This window comes from Cydia pomonella, chromosome 3 (genome assembly GCF_033807575.1).
Source record: "Cydia pomonella isolate Wapato2018A chromosome 3, ilCydPomo1, whole genome shotgun sequence".
In the NCBI taxonomy this organism is placed as follows: domain Eukaryota; kingdom Metazoa; phylum Arthropoda; class Insecta; order Lepidoptera; family Tortricidae; genus Cydia; species Cydia pomonella.
In genome coordinates this window covers 19906314-19929437 of record NC_084705.1, presented here as the reverse complement: position 1 = coordinate 19929437, position 23124 = coordinate 19906314, and the positions used below count along the sequence as shown (strand labels likewise).

General features: G+C 37.1%; 1 protein-coding gene across 7 annotated transcripts in view; it reads left to right on the top strand.

Moving 5' to 3' along the window:
- Positions 1–19782, top strand: part of LOC133516238 (NADPH oxidase 5) — a 74275-nt gene extending 54493 nt beyond the window's left edge. For 5 of the 7 annotated variants that reach the window (XM_061849057.1, XM_061849056.1, XM_061849060.1 and 2 more), the window contains exons 3-24: positions 3853–3947; positions 4078–4189; positions 4458–4555; positions 4817–4937; positions 5217–5367; positions 6361–6571; positions 6766–6989; positions 7387–7575; positions 7890–8083; positions 8377–8513; positions 8697–8881; positions 9725–9836; positions 9988–10145; positions 10996–11119; positions 11355–11483; positions 11691–11788; positions 11958–12091; positions 13292–13402; positions 13640–13738; positions 14016–14210; positions 15503–15604; positions 17101–19782. In XM_061849057.1, the coding sequence (XP_061705041.1) occupies positions 3853–3947; positions 4078–4189; positions 4458–4555; positions 4817–4937; positions 5217–5367; positions 6361–6571; positions 6766–6989; positions 7387–7575; positions 7890–8083; positions 8377–8513; positions 8697–8881; positions 9725–9836; positions 9988–10145; positions 10996–11119; positions 11355–11483; positions 11691–11788; positions 11958–12091; positions 13292–13402; positions 13640–13738; positions 14016–14210; positions 15503–15604; positions 17101–17196 (3075 nt within the window). In that variant the 3' untranslated portion in view covers positions 17197–19782. Of the gene's footprint in view, positions 1–2695; positions 3415–3474; positions 3725–3852; positions 3948–4077; positions 4190–4457; positions 4556–4816; positions 4938–5216; positions 5368–6360; positions 6572–6765; positions 6990–7386; positions 7576–7889; positions 8084–8376; positions 8514–8696; positions 8882–9724; positions 9837–9987; positions 10146–10995; positions 11120–11354; positions 11484–11690; positions 11789–11957; positions 12092–13291; positions 13403–13639; positions 13739–14015; positions 14211–15502; positions 15605–17100 lie in introns of those variants that run through there. The other 2 variants (XM_061849062.1, XM_061849061.1) reach the window with 2 other exon arrangements.
- Positions 19783–23124: the final 3342 nt, after the last annotated feature.

Below are 23124 nucleotides of genomic sequence, written 5' to 3'. Positions count from 1 at the left end.
TTAATAAAAGATAATAATTATATTAAAGGATAATAATTTTAATAGTAGTTTATGTGACTGCTACATAATGAAAGGCATTAAAACACTAATTATGTCGAGTTACATACACTATTTTATCTACGCACATATTATAAAATTTCTATGATATATTCACTAACCCAAATTCTAGCCAACATTGGGGTATCGTTGCTCTTTTGGCGGAACCCGCGGATTTGTGACGGCGTCGCCGGAATATCTTTATCGCTCATTTTAAAAGAAACTTTTGCTATAGTTACTTTGAAAACAACAAAACAAACTCATTTTATAATTAAAACTAACTGTACGGCAAAGTCGGCAAATGGTGCTAAATGAAAAGTTTTTTCAAGCATGTCACGCATTCGTAGTTTTTTTATTCAGAGACAAACTAGAGTCGGGGGCCTATTTCAGTATCATTCGATATAAACTAACATGCAAGATTTGTCAAAATTGTATGCAATTTACATTTCATGCCGAGTCACAAATGCTGAACCCGATTTTTGCGTTTGTGGTTCGGCTATGGAAAAACCATGATAACGCTGTAAGGAAAAGTAAAAACGATGGATTTCCGTATTGCAGAATACCGTACAAAATAAGTTTGTACTAGTGAAAATGCGTTTTCCTTAGTCAAAGCTAGTTTTCGTTAAAATTAATTTTGAGTTATAAGTAAAACTAATTTTGACTGTTAAATCCAAGTTAAATGTAGTTTTCACCGAGGTCTTACGGTTTTTTTTTTTTTTTTAATACTACGTCGGTGGCAAACAAGCATACGGCCTGCCTGATGGTAAGCAGTCTCCGTAGCCTATGTACGCCTGCAACTCCAGAGGAGTTATATGCGCGTTGCCGACCCAAATCCCCCCTCCCCCTCGTTGAGCTCTGGCAACCTTACTCACCGACAGGAACACAACACTTTGAGTAGGCTCTAGTGTTATTTGGCTGCGGTTTTCTGTAAGGTGGAGGTACTTCCCCAGTTGGGCTCTGCTCTAGATCTGGAATGACATCCGCTGTGCTGTGCCCTACCACACAAAGCGAGATGATATTCACAATGCCCATACCTCTCTTTTGGACGTAGTTTAAGGACGTACCCGGGTCCCGGGTTACGTTACTTAAACCAAGGTTTAAGTAGGGAACACGCGTTTTCACTAAAACCTTGTTTTCACGGTAACGTTTAAATGATCAGACGAAACAAATAGACGCAAGTAGGGTGTTTTGTAATGTCAAAAACGTGAGTACCTGAACTACAAGTTTCACTATTTGTTAAATTGGTGCATACGATATATTACTACTTCTCTAGGTATATATGATGTTTTTTTCACACTAGCCTAACTACTTACAAGGATATACAACATAGACCTGCAAAATACTGTACGCCCGGGTAAATGCAACCTTATTTCAGACACGTTGGTTTTGAATTAATATTAATTATCAATATATTTCCTTCCGTAGTCATTCTGACGACTGATAAAATAATGTAAATATATTACTCATACCGAGCTGGTTATACGACAAAAAACGAAAGTTGATCTAATTAATATTCGCATATTTTTTTTGCGCATGCGAGGATTAATTAGCAACGCATGAGGATTAAATTTAGAATCAAAGCTTACGATAAACGGTATTAGAAATCGATCTCGTGTCGGCAGGTAAAAAAAACGTAATACAACTTGGGTTAATGACACCGGCGATGTAAAAATTAAATGTAATAGGATTATGTTTTCATTTCAAAGAGGGTTACCCAAATACATTCGTTTTGATTTATTTGCATTTAATAACATACCTACATTGCTTTCGTAAGTTCTGTTTCAATATACTAAAGTAAGTATGTTCAATTCAAGTTACTTTTATTTTCATGGTTCTGCTCCACCACATTCACATTAGTTAATTCGTAGTTTTGAAAACAAAATTCGTTCCGAAGGACCATATTCATCTACATAATTATAATATGTATATTTACTTAAACTAACGTTTTGAGTGTTTAGATCCATTATAAGGTTTCCGCGGTTTCATAATCTTCTTAAAATTTAGCCGAAACCTGTACCCGTACTTTTTATTACTGAGCAATTAAGTTCTACAAGGTGTAACAAACATAGTGGGGATCCGTTTAAGGGCATATTCGGTATCGTGTTCTGATTAGGGGGCAGATTGTTGAATTTCGAGTGCTCGATTTCGTGTAATTCCTTTCTATTTATCTCCACTACTAGGCATTTAAATTCTATTAATTTAGTTGAAAACAAGTGGTCAATACTACTAGATTCCCAATTTCTATTGCTCGTATTTCAAAAATATCAATTCGCCGTTTTCCACAGATTTTGAAGTGACGAATTCGAGCGCTCGAAATTCAAAAATTAGCCCCTAGGAAAATGTAGAAGATTTTTTTAATGCCGCGATTGCCGCGAACAATTTTTGGCCTTGAGGAGGGTAGGTCGACTTGAACGTCCTACTCCATAGATCCCTACTATTTTTGTTACACCTGGTATTATGATATAATATAGGTATGCCCAACTAGTGTGATAAGAATATTTTACACCCAAGTATTTGGTATAAATCCTTCCTTAGATTTATCTCTCTAAAGGTTGATATTCTTGTAGACCATCTCACACTAATCTTATTTTCTTATGTTACAGCCGGTGTCGAAGGAAATCCATCATAATATCCTTCGGTTCTACGTATGGTTTTACTTGTGCGAGTCTCACTTCGCGAGGGTCCCTTGTGCCTACGCATGTCAGCTGTCAACTGTCATTATGACATTAGGTTGACAGCTGACTGCGCGCGGACAGATCGTGTTCAATTAGTAGGCTTCATTGATGTTTTACATGTCGGAGATTAGGGTCCCGTAGACAGTTAAACCATAAACGAACTTAAAACGAGCCGTGTCTTGATGCCGCGCTGTGCATGACAATTTTGTCGAGATTAGCCTCGAGACAGTTTTACTAAGAGATGCAATAGATCAAAAGAGGACTTTTTGTGAGATTTTTTTAAATTAGAGTTAAATAGAATTTCTACGTTACATATGGAACAACTCTTTTTAAAAAAGATTAATTTTATTTATTTTGTTGAACAGGTGAAATGAGAAGTCAATATGACATCCAATACGACGTAGATGCGATTTTAATTTTTCACGGCAACGGTACATTTCATACAGTATAAGCCCCTTACCTTTTAACCCAGTTCACGCTTTGCTTCCAAATGAGTGTGGCTGATGTAGGTGTAGATGTAGACATGATCTATCGCACGAAGTGTTTGCAGTGTCAATACTTTATCCTATGTTCATTTCATCATAAACCAGTCCAAGTTTAAACCGTAGCACTACTTCCCTAAAGAGAATAATCACGGCAATCCGTTTATTTATTAGTTTACTTGTTTGCGATTTTTGCGACATCATAAAAACGGGATCTAAGGGTAAAACACACATTTGATACTCGTCCTTATTTTGACATTGATAAACTGACAAATTCACACAATTCCTTAATGTATATGAATAATGCAGTTATTATGTACTTACTATTTTGCAATCAATGCGTGGGTGGTTTGTAAAAGTTGTAAATCAAAATTTGATTGTAGAAAAATAAGTAAAGGCACCTATATTTTTTTCCATTTTGTCGGTACCCGAACAAAGTGTTGAGTTGACAGAATATGATCGCATAGGATTATATGTGTGTGAAATAATTAGTAATGAAACTGAGCATAAAGCAAATATTGAATTTTAAAGGTGTTGTTAAACTGTTAATTAACAAGTACATTTTCCCAGTGTACAAAAGAATTGAGTTTTATTAACTCCACTGCGTGGTTTTGAGGAACTCTTTTCAGTTCTATTCTTATTTGAGTCTGGTGTTTCAGGACCTACTGGAGCGCGTGTTTCGCCTCTTCGACACGGAACGGCAGGATGAGCTGGTGCAGGCCGACTGGATAGAATTCCTGAAGGCAAGACTCACGTATGTACTTAACCTTATTCCAAATTCCAAACCATTAAATTTTTTAAGCTCATAACTCATAAGGTCATTGAATGTAAAGTAGATAAAAAGCTCCATAAATAAAACTACTTACCTATTAAAACTGTTTTAGTGAAGAGAAGCAGTTAGAGCTGATAGAACACATCGAAAGCGTTGCTTACTTGACCTGCGGCAGTGAACACATTGATCTCGACACCTTCCAGCTGATCCTGCGGAACAGACTAGTTAGTATACAGTTAACATTACTTACTACTTACACCATGAAAGTTTCATTAATTAGTTACTCTTCCCAGTGATTTTATGGGTTAGAGACACGTTCAAAGCCCTCCTGTATTTTTACGTGTCCGAGTGTGTCCAAATTTAAACAAATGCACTGGAGGATACACATTTGTCTTTGATCCAATGAATATTTATTTACAAAATTAATAAGTTGCGTATCTAATGACTTTTTTGAAGTTCTTATTATAAGCAAGTACGTTATACATATTGCAGGTGACTGCCCGACTCTTCAAGGTGGTGGATACAGATGGTGACGGCTACGCGACCGTCGACGATATCATGGAGTTCCTATCCACAGTATCAAGTACACGGTAAATAGTTTAATAACAAGATTAAGGATGACTCACGCTAGAACTTACTTACTTACTATCTTAAAAAACATTACCATACATTGAAGTAGTTAACCTACTCAAAGTTATTTTAGTTATATAACTATAGACTGGTGACCCCACAGTCAAACTCATTGTTGAGTTTATAACTATATTCAAGAATACCACTGTATCTTATTAAATTAATTAAATAATAATAATGTATGCTTTAGTTAGCTTAGGTGTTATTGTTTTTTTTTCTAGACCTCGCGTCGGGTTTGACCGACACAGCGTGGACCAACTTGAGCAGCTGTTTCGGCAGACGGTGGGGGACCAGAAAGAGATCACGAGAGAACAGTTTGAGAAGATATTGGTCTCGAAAAATGTAAGAACTGATAGCTAATTAATGTCTCTTGAGAACTGTTATCCTAAGTAAAAATATACCATAATTTCATACAAACGTGTTTTTTCTATTATACCATATTTGTGGCAAACAAGCATACGGCCCGCCTGATGGAAAGCGGTCTAAACTCTAAAGTGTCACTTGTACGTTGCCGACCATTTAGATCTTTTGAAATAAGATTACAAATAACTATGGAATTTAACGCGACATCATTATAATTATATTCTTATAGAGTTTAAAATGCATTGTATTCAACTACAGCCCTTCTTCACGGAGCGCGTGTTCCAAATCTTCGACGAGGACGACTCTGGTGCGATATCACTCCAGGAGTTCATAGCCGCCGTGCACCGCTTCGCGGGCCATTCGCACGAGGACAAGATCCGGTTCCTCTTCAAAGTCTACGATCAGGATGGCAAGTTCATTGTATATTGAAAGAGAAATATCTTCTTACTGAAAATTTGAAACTGCCAACTAAGAATTGAAATGACAGCATGAATATATGTACCTGTAAACCCCCACTTTTTGGGGGAGCTTTGTGGCACTGTTGTCATGAAAATTTCTCAAAATTACTTTTATTCAACGAATATCTGTTCTAAAACACATTTTTATAGCATTATACAACTAGGTACCGTCAACTTTTTTTTTGTTGAGGAGGGGAAAAATGCAATTACGCATACCACTCGGGTGCGGGGATATACCCGAGTGGTTATGTGGGACTCCTTGTTATAGGCTAATGGGACCCCAAGTCTACGCACTAAACAACCCCCCCGTCTGCCACCACTGTGCTGTAATGGTGGGCTGTAGGAACGCTCGCGCTTTACTTCTACAGCGCCACCAGCACCAGTCCGCTTTGCGGAGCACCGCCTCCGGAGGCCCTTGACAGCCTCGTTTTCTTTTGGACCGTATCCAGTATGGTCGCCCACTCAGGGACCGCGGGTGTTATGGATGGCAGGCGTCCCCATGCCTGTCATCCTACGGTCTACGTACGGAGGCAGGCGGCGGTCGTGTGCGACCCGTCTGCGTCGTGCACGCTTGTGGCGCCGTTGATCGGCCGTTGGGTCGATCTCCCTGGCGCGTTCCGCCATTTCCTTCTGCTGGAGGACGTCTTCGCAGAAGGTCTTTATTGCTTGCAGGTACCGTCAACTGCTTCAACATTGTCTCCATGTCAAACACTACCTGGCTTGAAAAACAGTGGTACTCTACCATATCTTTATCTAGGTATATTTAATCCTTAATAATAGCAAGAGGGTGACCGTTAAAAGGGAGTAAAACATACACAGCTATTGTATATTGATGAGAATCACTGTTTTTTCCAGCCAGGCAACTTTGGCATGGTAGGCAATGTCGAAGCAGTTTATGGTATTGTAAATTTCAGAAATGTTAATTAATTCGCCTTTTATCTTAGGTGACGGTCTTATTCAGCACCGGGAGCTCCAGCATGTGATGCGGGCGTGCATGGAGGAGAATGGGATGTCGTTTAGCGAGCAACAGCTGTTGGAACTGACGACGGCCATGTTTGAGGACGCAGACACCGAGCACAGGGGCGCCATCACGTATGAGGCGCTGCGAGGACAGCTGGACCGACACGGAGGGTTGCTGCATAATCTGTCTATTAGGTTAGTGCTACTTTTGTATTGTATAAGTAAATGTTTCTTAAATACTTCGCCTTGCGTTGTTTTTCCTTTTAGGGAAGTCGGGAACTGAGCTCGAATTATTAGAAATAACCTAGTGTCAGCTATTATGATAGATAAAATGTTAATTTAATCGTTTTACTGTTTCGCAAAAAAACAATAATATTTTTTTTTTTCAGCATCGATCGTTGGCTAGTTCCGGCCACTCAGCCTCAGCGCACGTCTCTACGCCACCGACTCTCTTCTCTCAAGCCCTACCAACTCTCTCTCCCTTACTTCAAGAACAACTATGTGTTCATCATCTTTACTGGGTTGTTCTTTCTAGTGAACATTGGGCTGTTCGTCGCTAGGATCGTGGAGTACCAGGGGTCGAATTGTTTTGTAATTATGGCGAGAGCTTGTGGTAAGTCGCTCTTGTTAATATTTGCTTTACAAGTCTTATTTTTTTTTAAATTTATTAATTTATTTGAATCAAAAGAAGATTACAACAAGCCTTAAACTACTAATCTGCCAAACTGCAGTACAGTTTGTTTCAGGCTCAAGCTTTTCTTCTCCAAATATCTTTAGCTACTTTTGTTAATTGATTCTTCAAAATAATTTCAGTGATATTATTAAGTTTAGGGAGATTTAATTGGGCTACATGAAGAACGATTTTATCATATTATTAAAGTATTTATTACTATCATTGATAAAAGGCAAGAAAAACGATATATTTATCTATGAACAAGAGGTTACAAACAGCAGTTATATACATACCTAGTTAAGTAAAGGGATAAGAATATCAAGTATCATTGCCTCAGGTCAGTGCCTAAACTTCAACTGCGCCTGGGTGCTGGTGCTGATGCTGCGGCTGTGCATTACGCAGCTGCGCGTGCGCGGTGCCAGCAGTTTCCTGCCGCTCGACCATCACATCTACCTGCACAAGCTCACTGGCGTGCTGATAGGCATCTATAGCATCGTACATACTGTCATGCACATCTGTAATTTCAGTAAGTTATCTGTAGTAGATTCATAAAATTTCCAGGAGCTCTTCCAACAACATCTTCCACCATATGCTCATATGCTCATTGCCCAAACACTTGTTTAGTAAGTAAGTAAATATTCTTTATTGTGCACCATACATTTAAATATAGACAGGAAATGAAAAAATGCGTAAAAGTTAGGTAACAACAGGCGGTCTTATCGCTAAGAAGCGATCTCTTCCAGATAACCTAGGTATCTTTATTAGCAATAACTTTTTGAGAGTTTTTCTTGATAGTGGTTTTAGCAGCCTTATTTACCGAAGCTGTTTAACTTTTTCCAGGTTTGATAGTAGTGAATGACCCGAAACTCAACGCCGCTAACTTCTCGACTTGGGAGTGGCTGCTGACCGAGCGCCCGCACCTCTTCGGACTGGTACACGGCTGTGCTAATCCTACTGGTTTTGCGCTGGTGGTTATCCTCGTAGTCATGTGTGTCTGCAGCCAACCCTTCATTCGCCGAGGAGGCAGCTTTGAGGTGGAAATTGGAATTACTTTCCTTATCTTTATCTTGTTTTCCTTTTCGGTTCGATGACTCAAAAAATGTCCATTGATCACAATTTCTCAGGTACTTTATCTGTGGTTTTCTTCTGATTTCATAAACCATAAATGGCCACCGGCCATATCATGGAGCAATAGAGCTGAGTGTGATTAATATTGTTTTAGAAACTAGAGAAGAATAATTCCGAGAGAAATATTCAACTTCTTTCTTACGGTTTATTTATTGCGCAACGAAGCGCTAAAAGGATTTTTTTCACTTTTTTCTTCTAGATTTTCTACTGGACGCATCTTCTGTACGTGCCGTTTTGGCTACTGCTTTTGTTCCACGCGCCCAACTTCTGGAAGTGGTTCGCACTACCGGGCACGCTTTACATTGCCGAGAGAATCATCCGGCTCGCTGCAATGAGGTATTTACATCAACTTTTCAAAAACCTCAATAATTAGGAACTGATGAAAACATCTGCCAGACTTGGGGAAGTGAAAGTGCCTGAAACCTTTGATCGAAAAAGTGGAGTAGCTCCCATAGGGACCTGTTTCAACTGACTTTATATGTAGGTACTTATAACTTAAATTAGTTTTATTAATTCCAGGTCTAACCATGGCAAGACATACATCTCTTCAGGAATTCTCCTACCATCACGCGTGACGCATTTGGTGGTGCGTCGGCCACCTCTTTTCGATTTTCACGCGGGTGACTACGTGTTTGTGAACATACCAGCTATAGCGCGGTATGAGTGGCATCCCTTCACTATCAGCAGCGCTCCTGATCAAGAAGGTGGATCTTTTGAATACTAAAGCATAATACTGACAATTTAAAGCACCATAACACAAGCGATCACAAGGAAGAATTTTATAAGTATTGATTTAAAATATTGTCATAATTTTATTCTATATTTCGTTTTAGTTCATTGAATGGGTTTATTAGTTTAGTCATTCTGTATTAGTCTAAAAACAAAATCGCAGTTCGAGTGTCATAAGCAGTGATCGAAATAGGCAGAGTGTAAATACCTAAACTTGGTAGAACAAAGTCATGAAGTGGAGACTGCCGTGCATTTAAAAAAACCGGGAATAAGTCCCGGAAACGTACTAAGTAAATACATAATATTGTCAAACTAAAAAAAATTATTCTTCGTTTTTATCCAATACAATCAATAAACAATAAAGTAAAACAACCAATCTTTTGTTGCTTTCTATATATACTGCTCAAAAAAAAATAGGCGTTTTCAACGTTACGTGAAAAGCAGAACGTGAAAACAGGATGTTTGGTTCCTGTTTGCCAAAAAAATTTTTGTTTATTTTACGCATATTGATTATTTATTATTATTTATTGTTTTTACTGTTTATAACAATATCAATTACTTAGTAAAAAAATGTTATCGCAAGACAGTCTCCACTTTATGAATTCGTTCTACCAAGTTTAGATATTTATACTCTGCCTATTCCAATCACTGGTCATAAGGTCGGATGCAATGTGATTAATTGCCAATTCTGTGTTGACTCTCCTAGCTGAAACTTGTGGCAGAAAGGAAACGGAGCAGAAGAACAGAATAAGCTCTGTCACTGAAATTGCTAACTCTGCTCTTATAAAAACTTTAATTATATCTCTTACATGTTACAGATTACATCTGGCTGCACATTCGCGGTGTTGGTCAGTGGACGAACACGCTGTATGAATATTTCGAAAAAGAACATGCTAAGCTGCACGCCGGAGAAGTACCCGCTGAGCATGAGTAAGGAATATGAGGAGTATACCTATTAATTATAAACTAATATATTTGGAGCGGAGTTCCGTAGTTTTCCTATTAACTATAAGAACTTAATCAAAGTTGTTTTAGTTTATTTATAAATATATACTTAGCATGAATTTAATTGCTTCTTTAGGAAAGTATCCAGAACAAGTTCTAATCAAAGTAACAAGAGTAAGCGCAAAGGCTCTTCTGGAGACGGCAAGAAGCGCTCAGTTGACTTTTCGCCAGAAGTAAAAGAGTACACCAACGAGGGTTTCACTTTAGATGAAGACAAGGAGATGGATTTTAAGGGTAGGTATAGTAAATTGTGCTGAAAATTATCCGGAAATAATCCGAAAGGCTGTAATCACAATGATATTCGTAAGATGGTTTCTGGTTGCAGTATCAGTGTGATAACCGCCTTACTACCTAATGAAAATATAGCTATTCAATTTTTTTTAACCCTGCGCAATTATGCCGAAAAATGCCTTGCATCATTTTGGAAGAGCTGATACTCGCATTCATGTAAAACAAACTGTATCAAAATCAGACACACAGACTGATGTCGGCGTCAAACGTATAAATAAGGAAGAAAAGAAACTTTAAATACGTTTTTGGCAAAAAAATCATTATTGGTACAAGCTTTTATCGCTGACTGTAATTTTTTTTCCACAGGCAACTAATACTCATCGAGGCAATTCTAAAAACCTCAAACCCAATTAGGTTGCGTTGTTTTTTTTTTTCACAGAGTTCCTATGGCTACCTCCTGTGTCCATCATCAGATCAGCTTGATGGTACCATAATATTGCATTGTCACCCGACTTACATATGTAGGTATGCAAATTTTCAGCTTCATCGGAAACCGGGAAGTGGGTCAAATTTAACTTGCAAGATTTGTCCCATACATACTAACAGGGCAAGTTAAATAAAAGCTTGTATAAAAAGAGGGGTGCAATTTACGTCGGATGTTAAAAATAACCCTTTCAATAATTTTATTAATTTAAATAATTAATTAAACTATTTTTTTTAGTTATCACTGTTTTCAATTAATCATTCTTAATTCAGTAAAAACCCACTTCGTTAAAATATAAGTCAAACAAGAAAAATATTTCTTTACATTTGTTGCAATTTGCCATTTTATATCAATGTTTTTATAATTCAGCATTGTCACCTTCTCTCAATGGCCGTCCAACGCTACTTACTTTAACTCCGATGAAGCACTTGGAGAAATCTCGCTCCATGCCCGATGTCCATAACAAAGACAAGAATAAACAACGGCTCTTAGCGTAAGTAGTTTAAAAGTTACATTACTGCAACGGGAAACACGCGATTTCACTGTAAATTTCCTTCATACATAAATGGCATTACTGGCGCAATTGCAATGTTAAATCTGTCAGCAATGTTATCAATTGATGGTTAAGTACATCGCCCGTTTTCCACTGCTACAATGCTGCAAACTGCATATTGGTTTAAGGATTGTTAGAAAGATCAATGAATGTACAAATGGTTTTCCATACGCAGATTGCAGGACTACCCCCGTTCCGAGTCGGAGCGGAGCTTCGACGTCGGGTCCATGGCCAGCGCGCGCCGCGCCGCGCTGGGGCTCGCTTACAAAAGTCCGCAGAATCGAGCGCTGGCTCATAGTTTCAGGTCAGTTTCTGGAGCTACTGTAGATACTGTTAATTACGAGAAAAAATAATAGACATATAGGTATTTGAAATCTGAAGAGCAGCGTAAAGTGTAAGCGGAGTAAATTTCAAACCTCCCTTAAAATCTTGACATGGCTTTGTAACATTCACTGTGACAACAGGTATTAACATAGGTACCTACTTAGTTAATTATTTGGATGATACGCAGGTACATGCGCACAAAGCCGACGATCATCGCATTCAAGACGCCGAGCATGGAGAGCTGTGAACAGCGCCGTCGCTCTAACGAGAGCATCCTTACCGTGGGTTAGTCCAACTCAACATTTTAATTATAAGCTCATAAATAAGATGACAATAATTCCATGAAAATTGTACATTGGGAGGCATAAATTCTTCATATATTACTTAATTATTCGTTTCATTAGTAATCAAATAATAAAATCACAACACGTTTTTTGTTATTTGTTTGCCTCAGCTCGACGGCGGCTATCCAAGAGTCTGTCTCCAGACAAGGATCTGGAGAATCCGCCCGCCATCACCGTGCAAAGCCCCAGCGAGGCCTCCACCGCTGAGTCATTCGCCAACTATCCTGTAGGGAAGCCGCTCGAGGTATTGTCCAAGTTTTTAAGATGAAGAAGTAGGTTGTTAAGCGATTTAACGGAATACATTGGTGCGTCTGCAATAATTCAATTCAATTCTTTATTTTCATTAACAATACAGTATTGTGTTTGAGTATTTTTACATGCTAACTTACATTAATTAGGTAGTCATACAGTACAGTACAATATATTAGGAACATACTCAAAAATAATACAAGCATCACTAAAATGTCAAAAGGCTAGATTATAATCCAGGATCAGAATATTCAAAAATATATATAAATCAGGAAAACAAGTCAAAAATTCATGGCATGTACGATGTCAGTTACCTACAATCCAAAAATAATCGCAAAATAAACAAATACTAATATTATTATTATAGGTTTATGAACTATGTCCTTGAAATATTTCATTAATACTATAAAAACAGCCTTCTAACAGCAAAGTCCTTAACTTAATTTTAAATTCCACGTGTGATGTGATCATTTTTAGGTGAACTGGAAGTTGGTTATATGCCTTAATAGCCTGATATATCGTAGAGTGCTGGACTACTTTAAGATTAGGGCTAATTGTTGTTTTGAGGTTTTTTTTTCCTTGAACACAAACGAATTTCCCTTTCTTCCTTAGTTTCATACTTTGACAGATTTTTTACAAGATCCGAAAGTAAAACCAAAATATAGAGGCTAGGTACGGTTAGAATACGCATGAAGTGCTCTCTACATGATATCCATGGTGGTATCCTTACCATTGCCCTTATTGCTCTTTTTTGAATTTTGAAAGCCGTTTTGATATTGTAGTCATACGTATTGTCCCAAAATTTAATACTATATCGCAGCTTCGATTCAACAAGAGCAAAATAAACTTGCCTGAGATGCTCAAGCGTTAAAACTTCTCTTAACGTCTTCAGAGCGTAACAAGCTACTACACTTTCAATTGAATCTAATTCTATTTTCCAATTTAGCAAGGCGTCTATGTAACCTTCAAGAAAGTTATCTAGTTCTGCTGTATTAACTCCAGAGTTATTGAATTTTATCTCAGGTAATAGGTCATTTCTGTTTTTGGATAGAGACGATTGCTGTTCTTGTATGCCTATTTGGGAGTTCATCACGCTATCATAAACACGCAACGCCTTCGCTGACTGGTTGACAATGCGTCCCCGCTTCCCGCTTATCACACAACTATATTGACATTCACCTATATTTTTATCTAGATATATCTCGACGGGCCGTATGGTGCAGCATCCTCACACATCTTCCGTGCAGAGCACGCTGCGCTCATCGCTGCGGGTATCGGAGTCACTCCCTTTGCATCCATTTTACAGGTATATTTAGTACACTGCACATTGGTTTGTTTTACTGAGATAGAATCAAACGCTTCTAAAAAGGTGACTCCTGCTACTTGCTACGGATCCCACTCTAATGGATACAAATGATAGTTATGTCGTTAGTTGTTTCGTACTACATACCTATATAGAGCTGGCTTATTGAATACTAATCGGAGTCGCTTAATCCGCTTTGCTAACAGTTTCAGAACTAACTAAATTCATAAATGTTTACAGGCTATTATGTACCGATACTGGAACTCGCGAAACGTCTGTCCTCGCTGCGATCACAAGTGGGTTTCAAACATCGCGCAGAACAACATGAATCTCAGAAAGGTAACTATTTTATATTTGATTTTCCATTGGTCAATAAACCGTATGCAGGGAGCTCATCCTGTACTGGCTATACTCCTTGTCTCTAAGAAAGAAAATGAAAGTACGACTCGAGGTCCCGGCAGGCTGACTCTGTGAACTAAAATAGGTATACACTTAGTTTTAGGACATTCGGTCATCATTTTTTCCCCTTCCCGTTGTCGTGTGAAACAGTCGCCATTGAGAATCAAGTCTCCGTGTCCTAAGAATCAGCTAACAGATGATTTTTATAAAATTTCAGGTTGATTTCTTCTGGATAAACCGAGAGCAGCGCTCTTTCGAGTGGTTTGTGTCCCTCCTGTCACAACTTGAGATCGAGCAGGCAGAGAGCGGGGCTCGCTTCCTTGAGATGCACATGTACATCACCAGCGCGCTGCAGAGGAGTGACATGAAGGCCGTAGGGCTCCAGCTAGCGCTAGACTTACTTCATGAGAAGGTATATGCCCTTTGCTCATATTATCTAATAGATTAAGCGTAATTATAACACCGGATACTACCGACACTGATTTCTGTACCTCCCGTAGCCTTAAGCTCATCATCCCTCACTGTGTCACATTGTCATGTGCTCTCAATTCCTTCACTGTCCAGGCAATCCGGTTGTGGAATGATTTTCCTCTCTCTCTATTAGACAGGCTCGGAACAAATTCACTTTCAAGCGCATGTTGCGCTAGTATCTATTTGACATGTTCAATTATCATACTTATGATGTTCCTCATATGGGTATATGTTTGTAAGTATGTTCATTTGTTTCGTAATATCTGGGAGACCGAGCTTTGCTCGGAAAACATATAAAAACTCAAAAGTGCGCCGTTTTCCCAAAGATAAGATCTAGCTAGTTCGATTTTTCGCCCCCGAAAACCCCCATATAGCAAATATCATCGAAACTGTTTGATAGCTTGATTTTGATAATTAAGAATAAAGTTTCAAATAATATAAATGAAATATTTCAATAATCTTGGCATGGTACAACAGTTATCCCCATATTATTCGTTTTGTGTTTTGTGTCAAAATCTTCTTCATTGTTCATTCGTACTTTCACGTATTATCCATGTGCAATAATGTTTTTATAAATAAATAAATAATACCAACTGGACCTCGTAGCAAATTCTGCGAATGGGGACAATTGAGCATGTGCTCAGCCTTTCGGTCAAATTGGGGCCCCTCTCGGGCCACGGGTCCATGTCTTTATTGTCCGTTTTGTCACCCTGTAATTACGCCACTGCTTCAGGTGCAAAGTTCCAATTTGACGGACGGCTGGATCCAATTTGACGGAAATAATTGTCTGATCCTTCAGTCTATGTAACTGTAATATTGAAAGATATCTAAGTACTTTAATAGTATGTATGTATGTATATACTTTATTGTACATAGAAATAAAAACACGAAAAACACAGTTACAGAGTAAATTAAATACAACAAAGGCGAACTTATCCCTGTATGGGATCTCTTCCAGTTAACCTTTGAGGAAATGAGTAAAACAGAAGTAACGGTGAATTAATGACAAACACAAACAAAAGTGTACAATCACTGAAATTACTGAAATGCACGTTTTGAATACACATTGATACAAATATATATAGATAGAAAAATAACCATAAAATAATGCATACATATAAATAAAAATAAATAAATATTCAATATATAATATAAATAAATATGAATTCGAACCAGAAAAAAATAAATAAATAAATAGTATTGTAATAATAACTATAACTTGCTGTGCTACAGGAGAAACGTGACCTGATCACAGGGTTGAAAACCCGCACGAACGCGGGTCGCCCCAACTGGGACAAGGTGTTCCAGCAACTACAGGAACAGAGGAAAGGGAAGGTCAGTACTTAGGATTCTTACGGCGTAGCGTAGTTATTGTGGCGTAGTAACAGCAGGCCTATCCAATCCCGTATGAGTGATGATATACCTTGCAAAAAGTTGCAGATATACAGTGTGAGTTTTAATACAACCATAAATTTAAACGAGACGTAGGATTTACTGCTATTAAACTATTTTAAAACTTTTTTTAATGTAATCTTAAATAAACAGAGCGTCAATGATTTAAAAAAAATCAATTGTTAAATATAAGTATATAGCCTTAGCAGGACTGTCTTGGCCGTGTTAAATGACATATTCACTAACATGCAAAATTTAGATGCACTAATATAGGTACGAGTACGAGTGAGATGTATATAGAAAGTAAGTTACGCACACAATAAACGTGCACTAAAGTTACGATGCCGCTGATCATCGATTGTCCCTTTCCATCATACCAATACGTCGGAAAGGGACAAACGATGATCAGCGGTATTGTAACTTTAGTACACCTCTATGAATAAGGGGGTTAGGGTGTGTAGAGCTAATATAAAAGCTTGGGTCTTTATGAGATCTAAGTGATAACTTTTTGACAGTGCGAGCCATGTGGTCTCGTCTTGCAACATTTTACATGAAAAATTTTTTTTGGTAGGATTATTTTATAATTTATAAGGAAAAATAAAAGTCAGGCGTGTTTCATTAACCATATGAAAGTTTGTTCATTAGGGCTTATACTAATTACCCTTAAAATATATGGTCGTATTAAGAATACTCACTGGAAATATATCTGTTTTTATAAGCTTTTATTTAACATAGGTACCCTGTTAGTATATTTAGGACAAATCTTGGAAGACAAATTTAAACCAGTTTGACATTCGACAGGGACTCAATTCGGTATACCTAGCTAGTTATCAAAGTTATAATTTTATAAGGAATCGGCGATATTTTATAAGACTGAATGTGACCATTTGAACAAAGTGACCAAGATACTTATTTTAATGCTACTATTTTATTTCAATTTGCGCCCAACCCGGACAACCCGGTTCATTTTAAAGTAACATATTGAAAATGGCCGATTTTACTCTGCTACTGGCTCTTGACGTATTATATTGTGCAAGTTATATCATAAATATAACGACGGGTGGAGAAGGGGCCAGGAGAACCATTGGCAAATCGGCAGGATCTTCTTCTACAGGTGCACTTGTATTTTCTTGAAGATCCATATTTGCGGGTAGATTCGCAAATGAGAATGAAATAATAACAGTATTGATTACACATCAAAATAACTCAAGATTACTCCGCAGCTCCACAACGCCATCTCTAATTTCATCCAGGAAACTACCTAACGTTTCTTAATGTACAAAGAGATCATGGTTTACATATTGTTATCATTCCGACGGATGGCATCACTGCGACAAATATATCACGTTCACTTAGGGTCTCTTCAAATATATCTAGGCAGACCCTTAAGATACAAGTTTGCGTATTAATTAATATATTTTTTGTAATGGTTTATTCAGGTGACGGTGTTCTACTGCGGGCCGCCGCAGCTTGCACGCATCCTGCGCGTGAAGTGCGACCAGTTCGGCTTCAGTTTCAGGAAAGAGGTGTTTTAAGCGCAGCCCTCAGACTGCGTAGACATGCGGCCCAATTCGAAGAATGAGATACGATAACGATAAGTTCTGGTTTAGATAAGTTCTCATTTAAATATCGTTTGTATGTCATATAATTTACAGAAGCAGCTCGATTCGGGCAACCAATGTCACTTTAACGTTAGAAATATCGTAGATAAATCTTTTGGGATCACAGCGGAATCGAAATAAACGTCAATTTTGAAATGTCGTTTAGTTATCGATCTTTTAAAGATCTTTCCAAGATCTTAAACGTGTCTTAATCATTCTTCGAATCTGGCCGATGATGCCAATCGTTCACGCGTCGTAGCGTACTTATCTCTCTCTATCACTCTTCCGTATTAGTACGACACAGACAGTTGCGTTTCGTACGCTACGGAGCGATAACGACTGGCATCTTGTCTACGCCGCCTGTTCGGCTGCATTCGAACTTTAAAAGCCGGATTTAGACCTCATACTCAGTGCGTTTGACCTGAGCCTTAAGTTACTTCAATATCGGTCGTATACATTATTTAAGTTCTAAAACCGCCACTGGAGAGAATTCATATTTGTAAAAAGTGTAGGTACATTTATATAAAATATTATACGCTTCCTGCTGGCTAAAATCATTATATGTATTAGGTTCCAAATGGCAGTCAAAAGCTTAAAGAGAAAAACTGTGAAATTGTATTTATAACTGAATAGACTTTTATGAAATACGTAAATTTATGTAATATTTCATTCGCTTTTTACTAACTCAATAATGTGATCACAAGTGTCTTTTTAAGTTTAATTGCAAATAGATAACATTTTATAAAGTTAATAATGATATGAATTAACATTAATAATGCAATAAAAAAGGAATTTATCATCTTGTAAATACGAGTCGCCACAGACTTTTATTTTTAAAAGTATATCATATGGAGCAACCATGTTGAATTGTTGATACGTTTGTCGAGTCTACCGAGTCTACTCGTAGCTAGGTAACGTTGTTATTGTCCTAATATAATATATCTATGATCTATACTTTTATGATAACAGGTCTGAGAAACATAAATGCCGTAGGTACTCTTGTTTTGTACCATCTACGAAATGCTGTACCTTTTTTGTTATTATTTATATTTAATATGAGAAAATAAAAATACGATAATTAATAATTAAATTAAAATAATCTACCCCGGACCCGGGTAGATGTGGTAAAAACACAAAAGAAAAAAAATTACCCATTTACACACACATATTGAATGTCGCACAATAAACTGGAATACTTGTAATTATTTAAGTAATTTTATGGTATTAAGACAATGGTCTGGATCTATACAGATTATGAGGTTTAAATTTAATATTTTCTTTATACTGTTTGTAAAGAAGAAGAAAGAATTTATGAATCGTGATGTGTAAGTAGAACGTTTTATGCGACTTCATCAAAATATTACATTTAATTTATTTTAATATAAGTAGCATGACATTATTCCGCTGACGCCATTAAATACGCTCCATATATTATTATACAAATATCGACATCACCCATTGTGTTGAACAAAATATTCTTATTCAAGGCTAAATAATAATTTAAATAGAGGCAGACATCATTATTTATCTTATTGTTGTTTTGGTGATAATCCCCAAACATATTTTTAGTTGTTATAGATACATGTAAATAGGCACTATTTTACTTTGTTTTAAACGTATACAGGCAAATTGGTATTATTTTAATGTTATAAAATCATCATACGAGTGTAACTTATTACTATTACCTACCTACTTCTGTAACTGCAGGTATTCAAGGTTAGGTTTTCAAGATAGACACGTTGGATATTTTATCCCGCGTGTTTGCCGCGTGTTTGTGTCAATTTTACATACGGCACGCAATTTCCTACTTTTCCTCCCTTGGGACACAAATAACTATTGCTGATTACCGCGTTTATTTTTCTGATTACGGATACCATATCAGCAGCGCACTTTATTCACTGTGGGATTATGTTATCACCCGTCAAAATTATCAATTGAATGAGTACACTCAGCAATATTTATTACTACACGGTTTGCGTTTGGTCCCATAAAGGATGACTCACGCTAGACCGGCCCGGGCCGAGGCGTCCGACACGTCATTTTCTATGACGACTGATCGGGATCACGTGGTGCTTTTCATAGAAAACAAAGCACCAGAAGCTCCGGCCCGGCCCCAGCCCGGTCTAGCGTAAATCATCCTTAATAAAAGGTTTTCAGTAGATAATGAGCTAATGAGATAATATGTAGCAGAATAAACGGAAGCCGGACCTTAAAAAGCCGCCCTGTTAGAGATTTCCATAATGTGTTACTAATACATACTTTACTTCGTGTTCGTGTGTGGCTAATACATAAGCAATATTACATGTTAGAATGCTTTGAAAGTTGCCATAACTAAGTAGATACATAAGGGTAAGACAAGATAAGATATTACCTACTTACCTACAGCTTGTGATACATTGTAAACCAGTTACCTACCTAATAATAAAAACAAGAGTGTTCATAGTGTTAGGAAATTTTACAAATTGTTTAGACAAAACTTTTATATCTTGTATTTTTTATTAAAGAAATTGTTTCGATAAAGTTTATTTTAATCCACAACCCAGTTTACTTTACTATTAAATATTCGAGTTAGAGTTTTTTTTTATATACCACGTTGGTGGCAAACAAGCACACGGCCCACCTGATGGTAAGCAGTCACCGTAGCCTATGAACGCCTGCAACTCCAGAGGTGTTACATGCGCGTTGCCGACCCTTTAAAAATGGACGCTCGTATTAGCAACATCCTCTCTCTCACGGAAATATGATACATTGTGTGTGTTATAATACCTATTAAACCTTGTTAAAAGTTATCTGTCTCCGTCACCCATCAAACACACACTTATTATAAGCAAAAAACATAATCTGCCTATGACGTCACTTAGGTATAAATACCTTTGCTCTAAAAAAATTCGCGGAAGGCACAGCAATGGCCCCGCTCAGGTTTAAGGCCACGGCCTTCACGAGGCCAAGACCTTCCCGGCGGCCTTGAGGCAAGGACGAGACCTCGACGCGAGGACGCGTCCTTCCCGCAAGGTTGGAACAAGGTCAATTTTCGCAACTTTGGAAATTAGTACAGGACGCGCCCACAGAAGGTCGTGGCGCTTTAGAAAAAAAAATCAAAAATACTAGTGGCTCTGTGAGCTATGGCCTGGCATATCTCTACCGCTACCTCACCAACCCCAATTTTTTTTATATTTATCTAGTCTGCTGTCTGCTCACCAAATTCCACGAGAAACGGCTGAGAAATGCGACTTGTAGAGGAGAACGTCCGGATATACAAGAGCATTTTTTTGCTAAGCTGAAACGGAGACCTTAGCTAAGGCTCGGTCAAAAATTAGTAATTCATCAAATCTCATACTTTGCTCTTACCTATTTAAAAAAAAAACTGTGAATCTTGGCAGAACTAACTAAATATCTATTAGAAAAATATGACTATTCTAATACAACAAGCAAGTGAGCTATGATTGTAGAAAATACGCTTATTCTAAGTCTCTAATAATTATTTATAACATGTAAACATAACTTATCTTACTGGATATAAAAATGGATTTTAAAAATCTTGTTTTCGATATGGCATAATTAATTCGCAATAATAAAATCCTATGATATAAAATTTGTTTATTGAATATAATTACAAATTTGAATACAGCGCCATCTTATACTAACAGATGTCAACATTAGGTGTTAACAACAGCGCCTTCTACTGGTTTTACATGAAAGTGGCATGCCTACGGTCATGGTGCTCAGCTAACGTTTCAACTTTACGCTGATAGTTTTTTCTTGTCATTAATTTATTATAGTTCGCTATTTTCGCCATAGATGTCATTATTATAAAAATGTATAAAAATACCGTATCAATATAACGAGTAGTACCTACACAGGGAGGCCGTATAATTAAGTACAGATTATCACTCCACCTAACCCAACCTAACCTATTTTTAAGGTTTTCGATTGCGCGGGGGCCGCAGGTCAAAACTTACCTTACTCTTTTGCTAGGTGTTATATTCTACGGGGAGTCGAAGTTCTTACCTAACCTAACCCTCCTTTTGCTAAGAAGTTGGAGTCAGGCCAAGATATGTTTGCAGCGATTTTGACAACCTAGTCAGTGCAAGTGTTATTTTAAACATCAAACTTCTATGAAATTCTGAGGTGCACAGGCTGGGCTATCAAAATCGCTGCCAACTTAACTTGGTCTTGGTAACTCTATTCGTTTGTACGGAGTCGCAGTTACAACCTAACCTTACCCATTTATTTCATACAACTAATAATGCCACACAAATAATTGTGATGTCACTTGTTAGAAAAAATAATACTTACCTATGCTTTAGATTATGTAATAACTATGACAATGTATATTAAACAAAATGTAAATATACCTTTTGGCCATTATACCAATAATAATATTATGTATGCCGTTAATTAGGTATTACAGTAGTATACCATTCATTGTGTTATTCAAAATAACGATATATCAAACTACAACATATAAAAAGTAAGTATAAAAAATGTAGTGCACCCCGGTTACAGACTAGCGTATTTTTCCCAAAATTTAGTCTATACGAGTTTACACGCGCGTTACATTTACGAACTTACAAAAGATGTTGCCTATGTAGGTCTTTGGGCAACATTACTAGAGGATCAAATCAAGTAGGTCCTACTTGATTTGATCCTCTAGTACAGAATACAGAATGTGTGCTATGTAGTAGTAAATGAATTTCGCAATGTTGCATTTCAACTTGAAATTATGATTTGATACTTCAATTCAATTATTTTATGTAGACAGATTTGTTTATCTGCTCACGTATGATTTGATTCTTCGACGTATAGTGGTATTAATATGTTTATCTTTAGTTTTTTATCTATTAAGTTGATAACGTGTAAGGAATTGTAACGATAACGCAGTTGCTTTCTGGAAAAAATATTTTTACAATATTTATATTTTATTTGTCTTTCTTGTTAGGTAGTTTAGGACTAGGTAGATTAAAAATCAACAATGGTGGTCGATGATCAGCCGTGTAAATAGGCAATTTTACGCGTCATGGTATCAAAAGGCACTGTAAATGTAAAGGTCTCCAAGTACCAAGACAAAAGTAATTTCTTTCCTTTAATAGTTTATTGATTTAAAAGGTACAAATCAGACAAGGCAGGCTGAAAAGCGTTGACTTTAATATACTTAATAATAGAAATGAAACGTATAATATATTCAGAAACGATAAATTAACGGCTTACATTAACAACCCGTAATAGGTGTATCGTAATTTTAACTTTCCTTTATCGATAACCGATACCTTAATTACATTCAGTACCCCTAGTGTAAATAAATTCTATTTCGAAACGTGACGTACGCGTTTGCGTTTGGTCTCATTTTGTATTGGATTTAGAAAGAGCGCGCCAAGCGGGACGTTATATGGAAACTCAAAATCCTATACAAAATGAGACTTAACGCAAACTCGTTCGTCACGTTATGATGTCTACTAAATTTACACTAGGGGTACTGAATATCCCTGAGAAACAAAGAAATTTGATTTGGCCTATTCTAATATCAGTCGAGATGACGTTTTAAGTATTCGAAATGAAGTGTCAGTTGCAAACAATTTTGACAAATTTCGCATGTTACTTGATATCGAACGATATGGCAGTCGGCCCCGACTCTAGTTTGTCTCTGAATATAAAAAAATAACGGATACGTGACATGCGCGAAAAAGTTTGCATTACCACCATTTTCACGTTTAATTAGTTTGTAAGGATAAAATTACTTCGTTTTGTTGAAGCTTATGATATTGATGTAGATAAAGCAGTGTATGTAATTGTACATTAATAGGCATTAAAATACTCGTGTGATCCTTTTATGAAACTCCTTTTATTCGTTTCATGAACCCGCCC